Genomic DNA, 15666 nt, shown 5'->3' with positions numbered 1-15666 from the left:
ATATTCTTATGTTGTCTCTGGGGCTCCTCCCACAGTACTCTGAATGAGGCTCGGCAGTACCTCAGCCCCTCTGCCAATGACCATGACATTTTTTGAGGCTGCAACAACTGAGGATTGCCCAGCCATATTGCTGGTCGCATTCTCCCAGGTAGAGCCTGCTCAGGCCCCACCTGCAGTCAACAACCACCAAGGTCATCCTTGCTGATATGACAGCATAGTCAGCAATCTGCCTCCAATGCCATTGCCAGTGAGCGGTGGGGTGGGGGCACAAAGACGCAGAACTCGTAAATGTAAACTTGTCACTGTGAGCACAGGATGGGATTATTATGGGTGACATATTTCATTTCATTAGTGTTATGCATTGTTTTTGTTGACAGTAGCAACCATATTTTGTCAAGTTATGATTCTTGTTTGGAACTCTGGTAAATATATAAATCAAAAGATTTTGTTTCAATGTCCTGACTGTCCTTCATGTTTTCCATAGGTCAGGAGCTCATCAGTGCCTTAAGATAAGAGACAGGAGAAGCAAACTTTATTACAGAGATTGAGAGCTGTCTTTGCGGTCATGCCATTGCCTCCTCAGAAATGTATGTGAAAGAGGCGGCACCTTTGCCATGAGATTGAAGCCATGTCTTAGCAACCTAGCCGAAGGCGCCCCGTATCATTGCCTCCTTGAAGCTTCCTCAAGCCTGTCTCTGTGTCCCCACCTTTTGTCTGCCGGGTCTCTTATTAGATCCATCAGTAGAGTCTTTCTCTGAGGCCCATGGAGCTGCCTCACTATCCTCATTCCATGCTAGTGCCAGATTGTGCAGAGCACAACAGACAATGACGATAAGTGACACATGCTCTGGAGAATATTGCAGTGCACCACATGATTCGTCCAGACAGTGGACCCTCACTTATAGCAGCCCACCATAGTTATGGAGGTATGGCTCCGATTGTACCTCTCTCCCGTCTGTGTCCTTTGGTGCCGGAGTGGCGTCATGAGCTAACCTGTCAAGCGACATCCTTTGTCACCCAGCAGCCAACCATCCAATCAAGCTGGAGCCATGAACAGCCTTGCCACCTGGGAATGCCACATGATGTATGCATCATGGGAACTGCCAGGGTACCTTGCACAGACTTGCAGAGTCTGGATCCTATTGTTGCATACTATCTGCAAGTTCATGGAACGGTAATCCTGGCTGACCCGCTGGCGCCTTGATGTCCACATCGGTGCAGTTTATGGCACTCGGATATGGGGGAATCCAGCAATATCTGTGAAGCCTCTGACGTGATCAGCCTTGCTGGTTTTGTCCATCCGCTCATGAATGAATACAACAACCTGTCTGAACAGAGCATCAGTGACGAGCTTTATGCAACAGTGGACAGATAATTGGGACATTCTACACAGGTCCTCCAGAGACCACTGGGATGATCTCGAGGCAAAAAACCTGAGGGCAACTGTCGCCTTAAGTAGCTGATTAATTGTCGGCGGGTTGGCTTCCGACCCGTGTGCGTTCATGGGTGCGCAATGACATCAGGGCGCATGCCCAATGTCTTCCAGAAAAATGTTATGTTCTTTCAGTACATTCACATGCACACTACTGCCATATAAAATTCTGGCCTATGTTTCTGTGGTAACACAAGCCTCTTTCCAAACTATTTCATCTTTCCCTATCAGCATAATCTCACATCCCTTTCTCTCTTGCGTTTATCTTGGTTCCCTTTAAATGCATTTATGCTATTTTCATTGGTAATTGACACTCTTTATATTTTAATAGAACAGTACATATTAGTACACATTTCAAATATGTGCAGTAAATCTCAATATGCAATTTCGAATTGTTTTGCTCCTAACTCCAAATCCAGGCTAAGAAGCATAGCTCCTTATTGGATCCTTTATCACCACTGTGAAAAAAATCACTATCTTGTCACAACATATGCAAAAACACAGAAAAAAATATACTTACAATTGAAGCCTGGCCTGATTTTTTCATGAGCTTGGAGGCTGTAAATTGTAATTTGAAACAAAGCGTGCAGCAGCAGAAAGGTGAGGCTTGTAAAGCACAAGGTTTTCAGTAAGCGACCTGTGTGCCCTGAAATAAAACAAAAATTCAATAATAAGTTCCCAGTAAGAAATTCTAATTAAATCATTTGACCAGTTAACTGTAGCACTGTCAATGAATGTAGGAGTATCATACTTTACATTTCATAGCTTTCTTGTTGTCTGGTTCACTAGCATCTTCATGGACTACATTTTCCATTGCGAATAATATTGACCATCAGTATACCCATCTCAATTTGTGTATGCATACATAGTGGATTTGTATTTTCTTTCACAAGTTTTAGGAACACAATTATGACCAAGAAACTTACTCAAGGAACAATTAACGCCTCATTCAAAGATTTCTGAAGACTCTACGTTCTGACCATATGGGGTAGAGTGGTGTTGCAGAGAAGGTGGGGATGTTCTCCTTGTAGCAGAGAACGTTAAGAGATTCAGTAGAGGTGTCCAAAATTGAAGAGTTTTGTTAGAGTACTTAAGGAAACTATTTCTAGTGGCAGAAGAATCGGTAATCAAACATCACAGATTTAAGATATTTGGTAAAGGAACCAGAGAGGAGAGAAGGAGAAATTATTAATTATTTTAGGCAGAAAGGTGTTATGTTCTGGAATGTGTTGACTGAAAGGGTATTGGAAGAAATGTCAATAACTAATTTGTGATGAATGTAAAAAATTGCCCTTTTTTTTGCTGTAATGTTATTAATGTTATTAAAACCTGGGTAAAGATGCATGCAGACAGTATGACTGTTGGAGCAGTGTTTAAGGTGTCATAAAAGAGAGGTACTCATTGATTTTCAGATGTAGCATTCTGCTAATAGATCTTGGGAACAATTTACTTGTTTGTAGATAGCTAGTGGAATATTGTACTTTTAAGGACTCTGGGGTGTAGATAGTTTATGTGGGGTATTGTGTATGGTCCTGGCTAAACAAGTCAAGGGAAGCCTTGTAAGAAGAGACAAAATATTTCCTTATGTTTTGGGTACAGGTGATGTAGTTTTTTTAATATAAATTTAGAGTGCCCAATTTTTTTTTTCCAATTAAGGGGCACTTTAACGTGGCCAATTAACCTACTCTGCACATCTTTGGGGTGTGGGGGTGAAACCCATGCAATCACGGGGAGAATGTGCAAACGCCACACGGGCAGTAACCCAGAGCCGGGATTGAATCTGGGACCTCGGCGCCGTGAGGCAGCAATGCTAACCACTGCGCCACCGTGCTGCCCACAGATTATGTAATTAATGGGAGTAGCCAGGTCTATCTGCGAGTCAGTACAACCTTGAACTCTAATCTGAACAGAGGTATTTCCGTTTATTCCTGAAAGGTTCTCTCGCCAAAGATTTTGCACAGCGAAAACCAAGTTGAACCTTGGTTGTTACTGTTATTCATGAGTGGTACTCAATATACATTGGTTTGCTTAATTGTATATAGTGGCAGATCTAGGAAAGGGATTGTCTGTAATCGGCGCGATGGCCCGACGCCGGCGTCAAAATCGGCGCGAACCACTCCGGCATCGGGCCGCATGGAAGTATTGTTTTTCAAATGTTTTTATTCTCCTTCAAAATTTACACCCCACCTACAGACAGTACACGGTAACAAATACAAAATCAATCCCCTTAACAATAACAACGACCCCATCCTCCCACCACCCCAACCAACGGCCCACCTGTCCATATATGCATTCAATAAAACAAACCCTCCCACGGTGGAAACAAAAAACAAAGGAGAAAAAGAAAAAGGAGTCCAGGACCGCCCATCGTCACCATTAACCTATAGAGTCCACTTTCCCACCCCCACCCACCCGCCCCCCCCCCCCACCCCACCCCGCCTACACTCAATGCCATCCAATCTCTGAAAGAGTACCGTGCATGATACCCAAGAGTTGGAAACCTCCCCCCCCCCCCAACTCCTCTCCTCCACTGCCTCTTGTAAAACTCCTCCCCCCAACCTCTGTTCCTTCGCCCCAACTTTCTACCCCGGCTAGACACCTCGGACCCCGTTCTGCCAGGCTCCGATGGCCGCAGCCACTCCCCCCACCTCACTCCCGTTCACTGGCCAGCTTAAACCGGCCAGCGTGGAGGGCCCCGCTCGGGTCCCTTTCCCCCTTGCCCGGCCCTACGATAGCCCAGAAATCCCCTTTCAGCACACAAACCCTGCATATCCACCTGCACCCCAAAGAGCCCTCATTTCGAGTGAAAGTCCCATCACTTCTCTTGTCCCAATATATACAACCTTGGCTCCTTTAGCCCACCATTAGCCCATACACTGCACGCAGTGAAACAAAAAAGAAGAAAATACAGTCATGAGGTTACATCGGCACATGGCCATTTCTCAATTTCTCAGTTCTGCCACAGTCCTTCTGCCTTCGCAAACTCCTCCGCTGCTTCCGCCGTCCAAAATAAAAGTCCTTGAGCTTGTAAGTCACCCTCAGCTTCGCTGGATATACAATGCCACACTGCACCTTGCTAATGTACAGTGCCCTCTTCACCCGGTTAAAGGTAGCCCGCCTCCTCGCCAGCTCCACCGTAAAGTCCTGGTATTCACGTATACCAGCTCCAGCCCACTGCACCACCGCTTCTGCTTGGCCCAGCACAGGACCTTCTCCTTCACACTGTACCTACGGAAGCACAGAGTCACTACCCTTGGCGGCTCACTCGCCTTTGGACAGGCCTCCACGACCGATGAGCCCGATCCAGTTCATATCGGGAGGGATCCTCCCCCTCCCCCAATAGTTTCGCCAGCATCGTGGCAAAATACTCAGTCGGCCTCGGTCCTTCAACTCCTTCGGGCAGCCCCACAATCCTCAAATTCTGTCGCCTGGATCTGTTTTCCAGGTCTTCCATTTTCCCTCTCAGATTCTTGTTAATATCCATCATCTTCCGCATCTCCTTCCCCATCGAGGTACGTTGATCACCGTTTTGCAATAATGTCTCCTCCACTTCCTTCAGCACCTCCTCTTGCTCCCGCACCTCCGGCATTGCGCACGCCACCGCGGAAATCGCCTCCTCCACCAGCACACTCAAAACCTCCCTCATCTCCTTCCTCATTGTCTCCATGTATTTTGTAAGCTGCCTTTTGAATACTGCAGCCATTACCTTAGTCATTTCTTCAGCCGTAAGCAATACGACCTCCCCTGGTGCTCCAGCCTCCATTTTCCTTGGTGACCCTGCGGTGAACTTTCCACTCCCCGAGGACCTTCAGCTGTTTTTTTACGGCTGTTCTTTTGCTCACCCTCGACATTTTCCTTCACTGTGCCTTCCCTGTGCCTCCTCTGTGCCTTCTCCCTGCTTTTGCTGCCTCCGTGGACCCTGGGACCGGGCTTAAAGCCCCGAAAATGCCGTTCCCGAACGGGAGCCCACCATTGTGCGCTGCCTCCCGCCCGCCGTCACCGGAAGCAAGCCGCGTGGAAGTTGAGGAATCCTCCACCCCGGAGGGGGCTAGCACAGACGTGACACCAATCGCGACGGCGTGACCCGGAAACAGGGTCACAGATGCGCACGCCGTCACTGACACCACGCGGCGTCGCTCCACAAAAGGTGCAACTGCCGGAGATGGCAAAATGGCTGCCCACCACACAGCGCCGAGGTTCCAGGAGCAGGACATCGAGGTACTCCTGGAAGCAGTGGAGCAGAGGAGGGAGGCCCTGTACCTCGGACAAGGCCACAGGGTCACACCACACATCAGTCGCCGCCTGTGGAGGGAGGTGGCAGATGCCATCAAAGCCTTGGCCGTAACAGCCAGAACAGGCAGCCAGTTCCACAAGAAGGTCAATGACCTAGTCAGGGCAGCCAGGGTGAGACCCCCCCCCACCCCAGGATGGGCGGCACAGCCCCAGCTGAAACCGGCATGGCTGCACATACCCATGCAGGCTGCATTGGCAGGATGGGTTATGAACCCGTGCCAACATACACATGGTCGACGGTGTGCAGCCTCCCGCCCTTTTCCAGCACATCTTTCCCATACATTGCCCCCATCCTCCTCATCTGGGAGGCCTGCCCTTCGTCATGTTGCTCCTCCCCCTCTCCCTCCTCTGCTGCCAGCACATCGCCCCTCTGCAGGACGCAGCAGACCACAACGATGCGGCCGACCCTATCCGACGGGTACTGGAGGGCCCCTCCAGTGGTCCAGGCACCTAAAGCGCATCTTTAGCAGCCCAAAGCACCTCTCAACCACACCTCTGGTCGCTGTATGGCCACCATTATAACGGGGTGGGGGGGTGATCCTTGAACATGGCGAGGATGAAAGATTGTGCCAATCTAAACGAGTCATGCACACTACCCGGGTAACGGGTGCAGACGTGCAGGATCTTCATGCGGTGATCTCAGACCAACTGAATGTTCATGGAGTAGTACCCCTTCCTGTTCATGAACACCGCCCTGTTATCCGCTGGTGGCCGCATGGTGACGTGCACCCCAGCGATCCCGCCCTGTACCATGCGTATCCTGACCACGGCAGCAAAGCTTGCTGCCCAGGCAGCCTGGTGGGCAGGGTCTGCAAGGAACTGGATGTACCAGTCCACGATGTCATACAGGGCATCCGTCACTGCACGGATGCACTGGTGCACCGATGCCTGGGAGATAGTGGACAGGTCTCCACTCGGCGACTGGAACGACCCCTTGGCATAGAACTTCAGGCCCGTTGTCACCTTGACGGCTTCCGGGGAGGGTGTCCACCCCCAATCCCACGCAGTGCCAGGTGTGCCATCAGGTGGCAGCTACCTCCTCCTGAATGCCCGGTCCGTGAGGTCCTGGTACGAAGAACGGCGCGGTACACACGGGGCCTCATCAGGCGCCTCCGTTGTGGTGGCACCACCACCACCTCCTCCTCGTCCTGTCAGGCGGGCGGCTCTCCAGTCTGGGCGGCTGCCACCTGCCCCCCTGCAGCACGCGCCTCTATGCCCGCTACCCTGGCACGCTCCTGCTCCAGCTCCCACAGGGCAATATGTCGAAGGGCGCCTCCCGCTACAGCGGCCAACATCGCTGGGTGATGCCCAAACATAATGGTCTGCAGGGGGTGGGGGTAGATGACATGTCATCATTGCCCATACACCTCTCCGCAGCCAGGTGCCATGGGCTGCATGGCCACCACTGTTGCCAGCTGGCACCTGGCCAGGCAAACACCCCCACCAACCCTGGCATCCCCAACCCCTCCCCAGCACTTCCACCCCAGCACCCCCACCACCGACCCTGATCATCGGCACTCCCATCCCCGGCACTCCCGATCCCCTCCCCGGGACTCCCATCCCCGACACCCCCGATCCCCTCCCCGGCACTCCCATCCCCAGCACCCCCGATCCCCTCCCCGGCACTCCCATCCCTGGCAGCCCCAACCATGGCACTAACCCCGATCACCGGCACTCCCAGACCCAGCACGCCCAATCCCCTCCCCAGCACTCCCATCCCCGGCACTCACCCCGATCACCAGCACACATCCCCGGCCCTGGGGGGCATCCTCCACCGGCACCTGCATCCCCCCCCAGCCACGGCCGTGCCGTCTCCTCTCCGGCGGCCACCCCATGCCAACCCTACCCCCTCGGTTGTCCAGCACGACTGGTTGACGCCATTTAAGACCTATTTTGATTCACGCCGGCGGGACTTCAGCCCATCCGGGCCAGAGATTTGCAGCAGCCCCAGGGACCATCACGTCACGCCGATTATCACCATTCTAGGAGGCGCATGGCGTGGTTCCCGTCGGCGGACGTTTTAGCGGGCCAAAGAAATGGCTGCCAGCATCGGGGCGGATTCGCTCCGCCTCCCGGAGATTCTCCGACCCGGCGGGGGGTCGGGGAATCCCACCCATGGTTTCTTCTTTTACTTAACTGTTATAACTATGAACTGCAAAGACATATATCTTTTTGCTAAGGTTAATTCTGTGACTAAATTAAAGTTTATTTTAACATACAAAAATGCCTATTGGTCAGTGTTATCACTCTGTGGTGCAGTATCATTTCCTCACAGTGTTATGAATTGTTCTCGTTCGGGATTCTTGCAAAATTGACTCTTACCAATTTTGACAGATGCACCATAAAAAGCAGCTTATCTGGCTGTATCACAGCTTGGTATGGCAACTGCTCTGCCCAAGACCGTAAGAAACTACAGAATCGTGAACATAGCCCAGTTCATCATGCAAACCCACCTCCCATCCATTGAATTTGTCAACACCTCCCGCTGCCTTGGAAAAGTGGGCAGCATAATCAAAGACCTGGGTTATTCTCTCTTCTAACCTCTTCCGTTAGGCAGAAGATATAAAATTCTGAAAACACGCACTAACAGATTCAAAAACAGCTTCTTCCCTGCTGTTACCAGACTATTGAATGACCCTCTTATGGACTGAACTGATCTCTCTATGCACCTTCTCTATTGTTGTAGCACTGTACTCAGCATGCTTCACCCAATGTCTATGTATTTGCATTGTGTATCTATTGTGTATCTATCGTATGTCCTATGTTTTCATGTATGGAACGACCTGCCTGGACTGTATGCAGAACAATATTTTTCACTGTACCTCGAAACACGTGACAATGAATCTAAATCTAAAATTGAGGGCTCATCCAGGATGCTAACAATTCAAACGGAAACTGAATAGATACTTGAAAAGGAAAAATTGCAGAGTGTTATGTGCCAGGGTTTAGAGAACCCCAAAGTGTATCATGGAGTTCACAACTGACCCACAACTTTTAACAGATTGTGGTATGGGGAGCACACCACCCACTCGACAGGGTGGTACAGCAGAAATGGAAAAGTATTTTTTAAAGCAAAACAATGTTTAGTCTATGAACTCAAGTTAACCTTTTTAAAACATACAGTGAACATCTTAGCAACCATTAATTCAAATACAGCCCCCAAAGAATCCATAACATCCATAAGACTTTTAAAAAATTTTAACAGAAGCACATCAGTTTTAAATTTACTACTGAGAACAGTTATAACTCTGAATTCACCACATGATCAAGAGATAGTCTTTACATGACAGAGAGAACAACATTACACATTCTGTGGCTGACTGCAGCTCCAACAAAACCAAAAAAAACAGACACACCCAAATTATTCTCAAAGTGAAACTAAAAGCTGACAGACAGCCCAGCTCCACCCACACTCTGACATCACTGCAGTAATAAACACCCATTTCTTAAAGGTACACCCACTACAGCTATTCTATAAAAACACCCATTTCTTAAAGGTACTCTCACATGACAAAAGGAAATAGCAGAGAAGTGGAACTAAGTGGATGGCTCCTTCAAAGAAATGGCACCGGCACAGAATTGCTGACTTCTGTATTGTATTTTTCTACTTCTTTGATTCTAAATCAAGGAATTGCCATTTGATTTCAATAATTTTACCAAACTTTCAAATCATAATTAAAGATGTTTGCTTAACATGAATGAACAGATTGCTTTTCAGTTGTTTATCATTTTTGATTCTCAATGTAATAAACTAGGGAAACAAATTTATCATTTAGCTTATCGAGGGTTTCCCAAACATTTCCAGCTGCAGAGCACGCCTGAGAGTATTGAAGAAACCCATGATAAAAATTCTTCTTAGATTGAAGAATTAAACTACACAAAAAATGATTATTATTTCACAATTGGTACAAACATACAAAAACAAACTTAAAAATATGTTTCACTCAAAAGAAACAAAACACTGCGATGCTGGAAAACTGAAATAAAAACAGAAAATGCTGCATAAACTCAGCAGTTCTGGCAGCATCTGTAGAGAGAAATAGAGTTAACGTTTGCTGCCAAATGACCCTTTGACAGAATTTCTGTAGAAATGCTGAAATGCTGGGCGCAATTCATCCAGAAAATTACTATTATCATTTTGGACGAGTTTGGGGGAATGATTCACGCTGGCATTTTTGATAAGATCTCGGCTGGTAACCACCTATAGTTAGTCATTTTTTTTGGAGCTTAGGAGTTTCTCACCGGACAATTCCACACATAGAATTATTTTCAGTAGTGGGGAACTGAACCCACCTGCAAGACTGGCTCCTCAGAGATCAGGGCGTCATTTTGAAAGCGTACTCGATCTCAAAATGAGGTTGAGGATCTCCCACAACCCCGGTCCTCAAACAATGCGACGCCTCTATATATGAGCAGCACCCCCAACCCTAACTTCGAAGGGATGGCCTCCCACCATTACTAAAAGCTAGCGTTAGCCCCCCCCAGCCCCACCCCAATCCCCGACCACCCAGGTACGAGAATGACGCTGTTCCACATCCAACCATTCTTTGGGCATCGCCACTTCCCACACAAGTATACGTTGCTATGGGATCATTGAGGGCCCTCCCACCTTTAGGCCCACACTTTCAGACACCCCCTTTTCAACCCCTCCCCCCTGTCAGGCTCCCCCTATCCCCTTCCATGGCATGCCCCCTCTTAGACTCTGACCTTTGACAGTCTCAACCTGGAACCGCCAATTTGCCACCCGGACACTGCTCCAGCAACCTGGTAGTACCAATCAGGCACAGGTACCACGTTGGCAGTGCCAGTTTGGCACTGTTCCCTAAAACCTGGGGGTTCTAGTGGTCTCCGAGCCCCCCACATGACCAACATGCTTGGTCTCCATTTCTTCAGCCAATATAATTCACTCCGCGCGATATCAAGAAGCGGCTGAAGGCACTGCATACTCCAAAGGCAATGGGCAGCGACAATATTCTGGAAATAGTACTGAAGACTTGTGCTGCAGAACATGCCACACCTCTTGGCAACCTATTCCAGTACAGCTACAGCACTGGCATCTACACAGCAAAGTGGAAAAATGCCCAGTTGTGTCCTGTACACAAGAAACAGGACAAATCCAACCCAGCCAATTACCGCCCCTTCAATCTAGGCTCCATCATCAGTAAAGTGATGGAAGGAATCAACAATGCTATCAAACGGCACTTACTCAGCAATAACCTGCTCACGGATGCTCAGTTTGGGTTCTGCCAGGGTCACTCAGCTCCTGACCTCATTCCAGCCTTGCTTCAGATTGGACAAAAGGGCTGAATGCCAGAAGTGAGGTGAGAGTGACTGCCCTTGACATGAAGGCAGCATTTGACCGAGTATGGCATCAAGGAGGCCTAGCTAAACTGGAGTCACTGGGAATCAGGGGGTAAACTCTGCGCTGGTTGGAGTCACAGCTAGCACAAAGAAAAATGGTTGTGGTGGTTGGAGGTCAATCATCTCAGCTCCAGGATATCACTGCAGGAGTTTGTCAGGGTAGTGTCTAGGCCCAACCATCTTCAACAGCTTCATCAATGACCTTCATTCCACCTTAAGGTCAGAAGTGGGGATATTTACAGATGCACAATGTTCAGCACTATATAGGGGCTGGTTTAGCTCACTGAGCTAAATCCCTGGCTTTTAAAGCAGACCAAGCAGGCCAGCAGCACGGTTCGATTCCCGTACCAGCCTCCCCGGACAGGCGCCGGAATGTGGCGACTAGGGGCTTTTCACAGTAACTTCATTGAAGCCTACTCGTGACAATAAGCGATTTTGATTTCACTATTCACGTCACGACTCCTCAGATAATGAAGCAGTGAATAGCCAAATGAAGCAAGGCCTGGACAACACCCAGGCTTGGGATGACAGGTAGAAAGTTACATTTGAGCCACACGGGTGCCAAGCAATGATCATCTCCTACAAGAGAGAATCTAACCATCGCCACTTGACATCCAATGGCATTACCATCGCTGAATCCCCCACAATCAACATCCTGGGGGTAACCATTGGTCAGAAACTGAACAGGACTAGCCATATTAATACTGTGGTGACCAGGGCAGGTCAAAGGCTAGGAATCCTACAGTGAGTAACCCACTTCCTGACCCCCACAAAGCCAGTCCACTATCTGCAAAGCACAAGTCAGGACTGAGTTCCTGGATGAGTGCAACTCCAACAACACTCAAGGAGCTCAACACCATCCAGGACAATAACAACGCGCTTGATTGCTCGTCCTTCCACAAGCATTCAAACCCTCCACCACCAACGAACAGTGGCAGCCTTGTGTACCATCTACAAGATATACTGCAGTAACTCACCAAGGTTCCTAGGACAGCACCTTCCAAACCCACGACCTCCACCATCTAGAAGGACAAGAGCTGCAGATATCTGGGAACCTGACCACCTGGAGGTTCCCCTCCAATTCACTGGCCCTAACTTGGAAAAATATCACCGTTCCTTCAATGTTCATGGGGCAACATCCTGAAACTCCGTCCACACAGTGGGTGTACCTATACCTCAAGGACTGCAGCGGTTCAAGAAGGCAACTCACCAGCACCTTCTGAAGGGCAACTAGGGAATGGGTAATAAATGCTAGCCTAACCTGTGATGCTCAATCCCATAAATGAATAAGAAAAAAAATTGCGCTCCACAGCAATGTCCTGGACGCAAAGCTATCAGCCTTTCTCTTTTGTCAGCCGTTCAGTGGGACAATTTCTTAAGATGATGGATCACATGTCACCAAAAGAGGCTTTGAGGTGCCGTAATGTGCTAATAATGTGGATGACATTAACTGCTGTTTCACCCTGGCCAAAGCGTCCTCTTGAGGCGCTCTCCATGCCAATGTTTGGTGTAATGTGTGTAGTGGGGCGAGGATGGTCGCCTGACCAGGAATAAATTTCCCGTAATCATTTACGAGACACAAGAACAACCGTAACCTGGTTGCATATTCCAGAATGGAGGCTTACCTAATCACCTGAACCTTCTCCTCTACCGGGTGTAGTCTGTTCTGATCCACACAATACCGCAATTGTGTAACTTCCTTGGCGTAGAAAACACACTTTCCCCTCTTGAGCCGGATGCCCGTCTCAGAAAACCAGCAGAGGACTTCTTCCAGGTTGCACAGATACTTACTTTCAGTCTCCAGTAACCAGCACGTCATCCAAGTAGACTGTCACACACAGTACCCCTCTCAGGAGTTGCTCCAAAACATGCTGAAAAATTGCGTGCGCGATGCTCCAAACAGTAGTTTCATGTATTCATAGAGGCCTCTGAGGGTATTAATGATTACATAATTCCTGGATAGGTGTGGCTCATGTGGAACTTGGAAAAGGAATGACCCCCAGCTAACTTTGCGCATAGGTCTTCTATCCGCCTCATTGGGTACCTGTCCAGTTGGGAGGCTTTGTTGATGGTCAACCTATAATCACAGCACAAGCATACAGCTTTGTCAGGTTTTAGTGTCGGGGCTGCTGGCGCTGCCGAATCAGCAAACTGTACCGTTGGGATGATCCTGAGGCCTGACAGTCAGCTGAGTTCGTCCTTGTCTTCGTCAGCAGTGCATAGGGGACCGAGCAGGCCCGGAAGTACTTCAGCTGGGCTTCAGGGTGCACATATATTTTGGCAACAACCCACTTAATCTTGCCTAGGCAATCCTGGACGACTTCAAGGTACTTCCCCAATACTTCGTAAAGTCTCTATTACTGATCCAGAAGATCTGTTGCCAGTCCAACCAGAGGTGTTGTAGCCAGTCATGGCCCAGCAGACTCACTAATGGCAGCCAAACAGACTGTTGCCTGTAAGTTACAGTAGTCTCCCTCGGGTAGGGTAACGAGTTTGCACAAGTGCCACACCACCTTGGGTCATCATCCATCAATTTTCAGGAGATGTCCTACCTGGCTATCGTAGCCCATGGCCAACGGGTCTGATCATGACGACATTCAGGCTAGGGCGGGATCCCGGGCAGTGCGGCAGAATGGGGACATCCTACGCTGTTTATCTCCATTCCTGACATGCCCTGGATTTCCTTCTCTGCGTTCTTCCATGAAAGGGAGATCTTGACGGCCATTTTTTTTAGGTCCAGCAACGGCTCAGCCAGCAATTTCCACTGGGTCGCCATATTATTTCTCTGTAAATAAGGCGGTCCCATAGCATCTCAGATACGGATGGCACATAGTCACAAAACTCTGCCAATTTTCACAATCATGCCAAAAACACAGTAATGGATCCCCTCGGATCCTCTTGGTGTATTAAGTCGGTACCTCTGAACGATTACTGACTATGATTGGAGTCATAGTCATTTGTCACAAGCACTACCAACTCTTTGAATTTCTTGGAGTCTGGGGCTGCGGGGTCCATCAGGCTCTTTATGATGCTGAAAGTGGGGGCCCCACAGGCAGTCAGAAGAATTACCGTCTGGCAATCATCCCGAATGATAGTGTTTGCCTTAAAAAAAGCGCACACGCTCTACATTCTGAGTCCAGTCCTCTACACCAATATCGAACGCATCGAATCTGGCCAAAGAGCGCCATTTTCAAAATGGTGCAAACCTTGGGCGGGATTCTCGAATCCTGGGGTTAAGTGTTGACGCCGTCACAAACCCCGGAGCGTTTTACGCCGGCGTCAACAGGCCCCTGGGATCAGCGATCCTGCACTGCACAGGGGGCCAGCACAGCACTGGAGAGCCTCACGCTGCTCCAGCTGCCGATACACGCGTCAGAACGGGCGCCACGGGTCCACGCATGCGTGCTGTGGTCAGTGCAATTTGTGCATGCCTTCTCCGCGCCAGCCCCGACTCAACATGGTGGAGAGCTACAGGGGCCCGGCACGGAGGAACATAGGTCCCCACCAGGATAAGCCCACCTGCCGATCGGTATGCCCCAATCGCAGGCCAGGCCACCGTGGAGCCCCCCCCATCAAGTCTAATCCCCCCTCCCCCTACCACACCGACCCCCACAACATGAACGACAAGGTCCCGCCGGGTAGGACCACACATGAACGGCGCCAGCAGGACTTAGCCTAACTGGGCAGGCACTCGGCCCATCGCACGTGGAGAATCGCTGGCACGGCCCCCGAACGGCACCGCGCCAGCGTAAATGGTGCTGATTCTCCGGTCAACAGTAAATCGGCGGAGCGGCGTAGGAGCAGCGTCGCATATATCGCGCCCCCTCCCCTCCGGCGATTCTTCGACCCGGTGCAGGTTCGGAGCATCCCACCCCTTATTCTTTTGTAAAGAGAGGTGGCGGTGCTCCAAATGGTTAGCAGTGTCAACTGTAGTTCCGCTTTATCCTCATTGACAATTTAGTAGTCCGGAGAGTCAAACAAATGGCTGTTTACCAAAAGTAAAGTATATACAAGTAACAGTCTCAGTCCCAGCGGGGCTCAAACCTAGGCCTGCTTTAATGTTCTCATTTATCTATCCCACTGATGAACTCCGCCAAGTTCGGACTTGGAGTTCGGACTCCAAGGAGAGATTAATCGGGTCATCCTCGTCGGTCTTGTGGGGTATATCACAATGGATATTGAAGGGACGAATGTTGACTTGGAAATCAGGAGAGCATTATTCTTTTAATATTGCCAGCCAAACAGGACATTGCTTATATATTGTATCCTGTGATGACAGCCTTGCATACATCAACTTAGTTTGTGCATTCAAATCCTGGACTGAGCTATCAGCTGATGTAACTGATAATTGTACAGCTGTTTTATAATTCCTTATATTTGATATTTTATATTAAACAAGGATCCATGCAAAAATCTATTGTAAATTGAAACTTTAACCATGTTTTGATTGCAGTCAAATTAGAAGTGATCGTTTGTCATCTCACAATTTTTATTAAGTAATTTAACCTGTTGGGCCATAACTTCCTCAGAGTGGCAATTAGCGTCGGATTGTCACTCCACTTACCTGCAATAAATTTATT

At 49.1% G+C, this 15666-nt stretch overlaps 1 protein-coding gene across 1 annotated transcript in view; it reads right to left on the bottom strand.

The window, feature by feature from the left end:
- LOC119972907 (piezo-type mechanosensitive ion channel component 2-like) overlaps window positions 1-15666 on the bottom strand; it is a 1374210-nt gene that overhangs the window by 909397 nt on the left and 449147 nt on the right. The window contains 1 exon segment of the mRNA XM_038810453.1: window positions 1953-2078. Coding sequence (XP_038666381.1) covers window positions 1953-2078 — 126 coding nt within the window.

This window comes from Scyliorhinus canicula, chromosome 10 (genome assembly GCF_902713615.1).
Source record: "Scyliorhinus canicula chromosome 10, sScyCan1.1, whole genome shotgun sequence".
Lineage (NCBI taxonomy): Eukaryota > Metazoa > Chordata > Chondrichthyes > Carcharhiniformes > Scyliorhinidae > Scyliorhinus > Scyliorhinus canicula.
The sequence above is the reverse complement of the archived record's forward strand: the minus strand, read 5'-3'. Positions and strand labels throughout refer to the sequence as shown.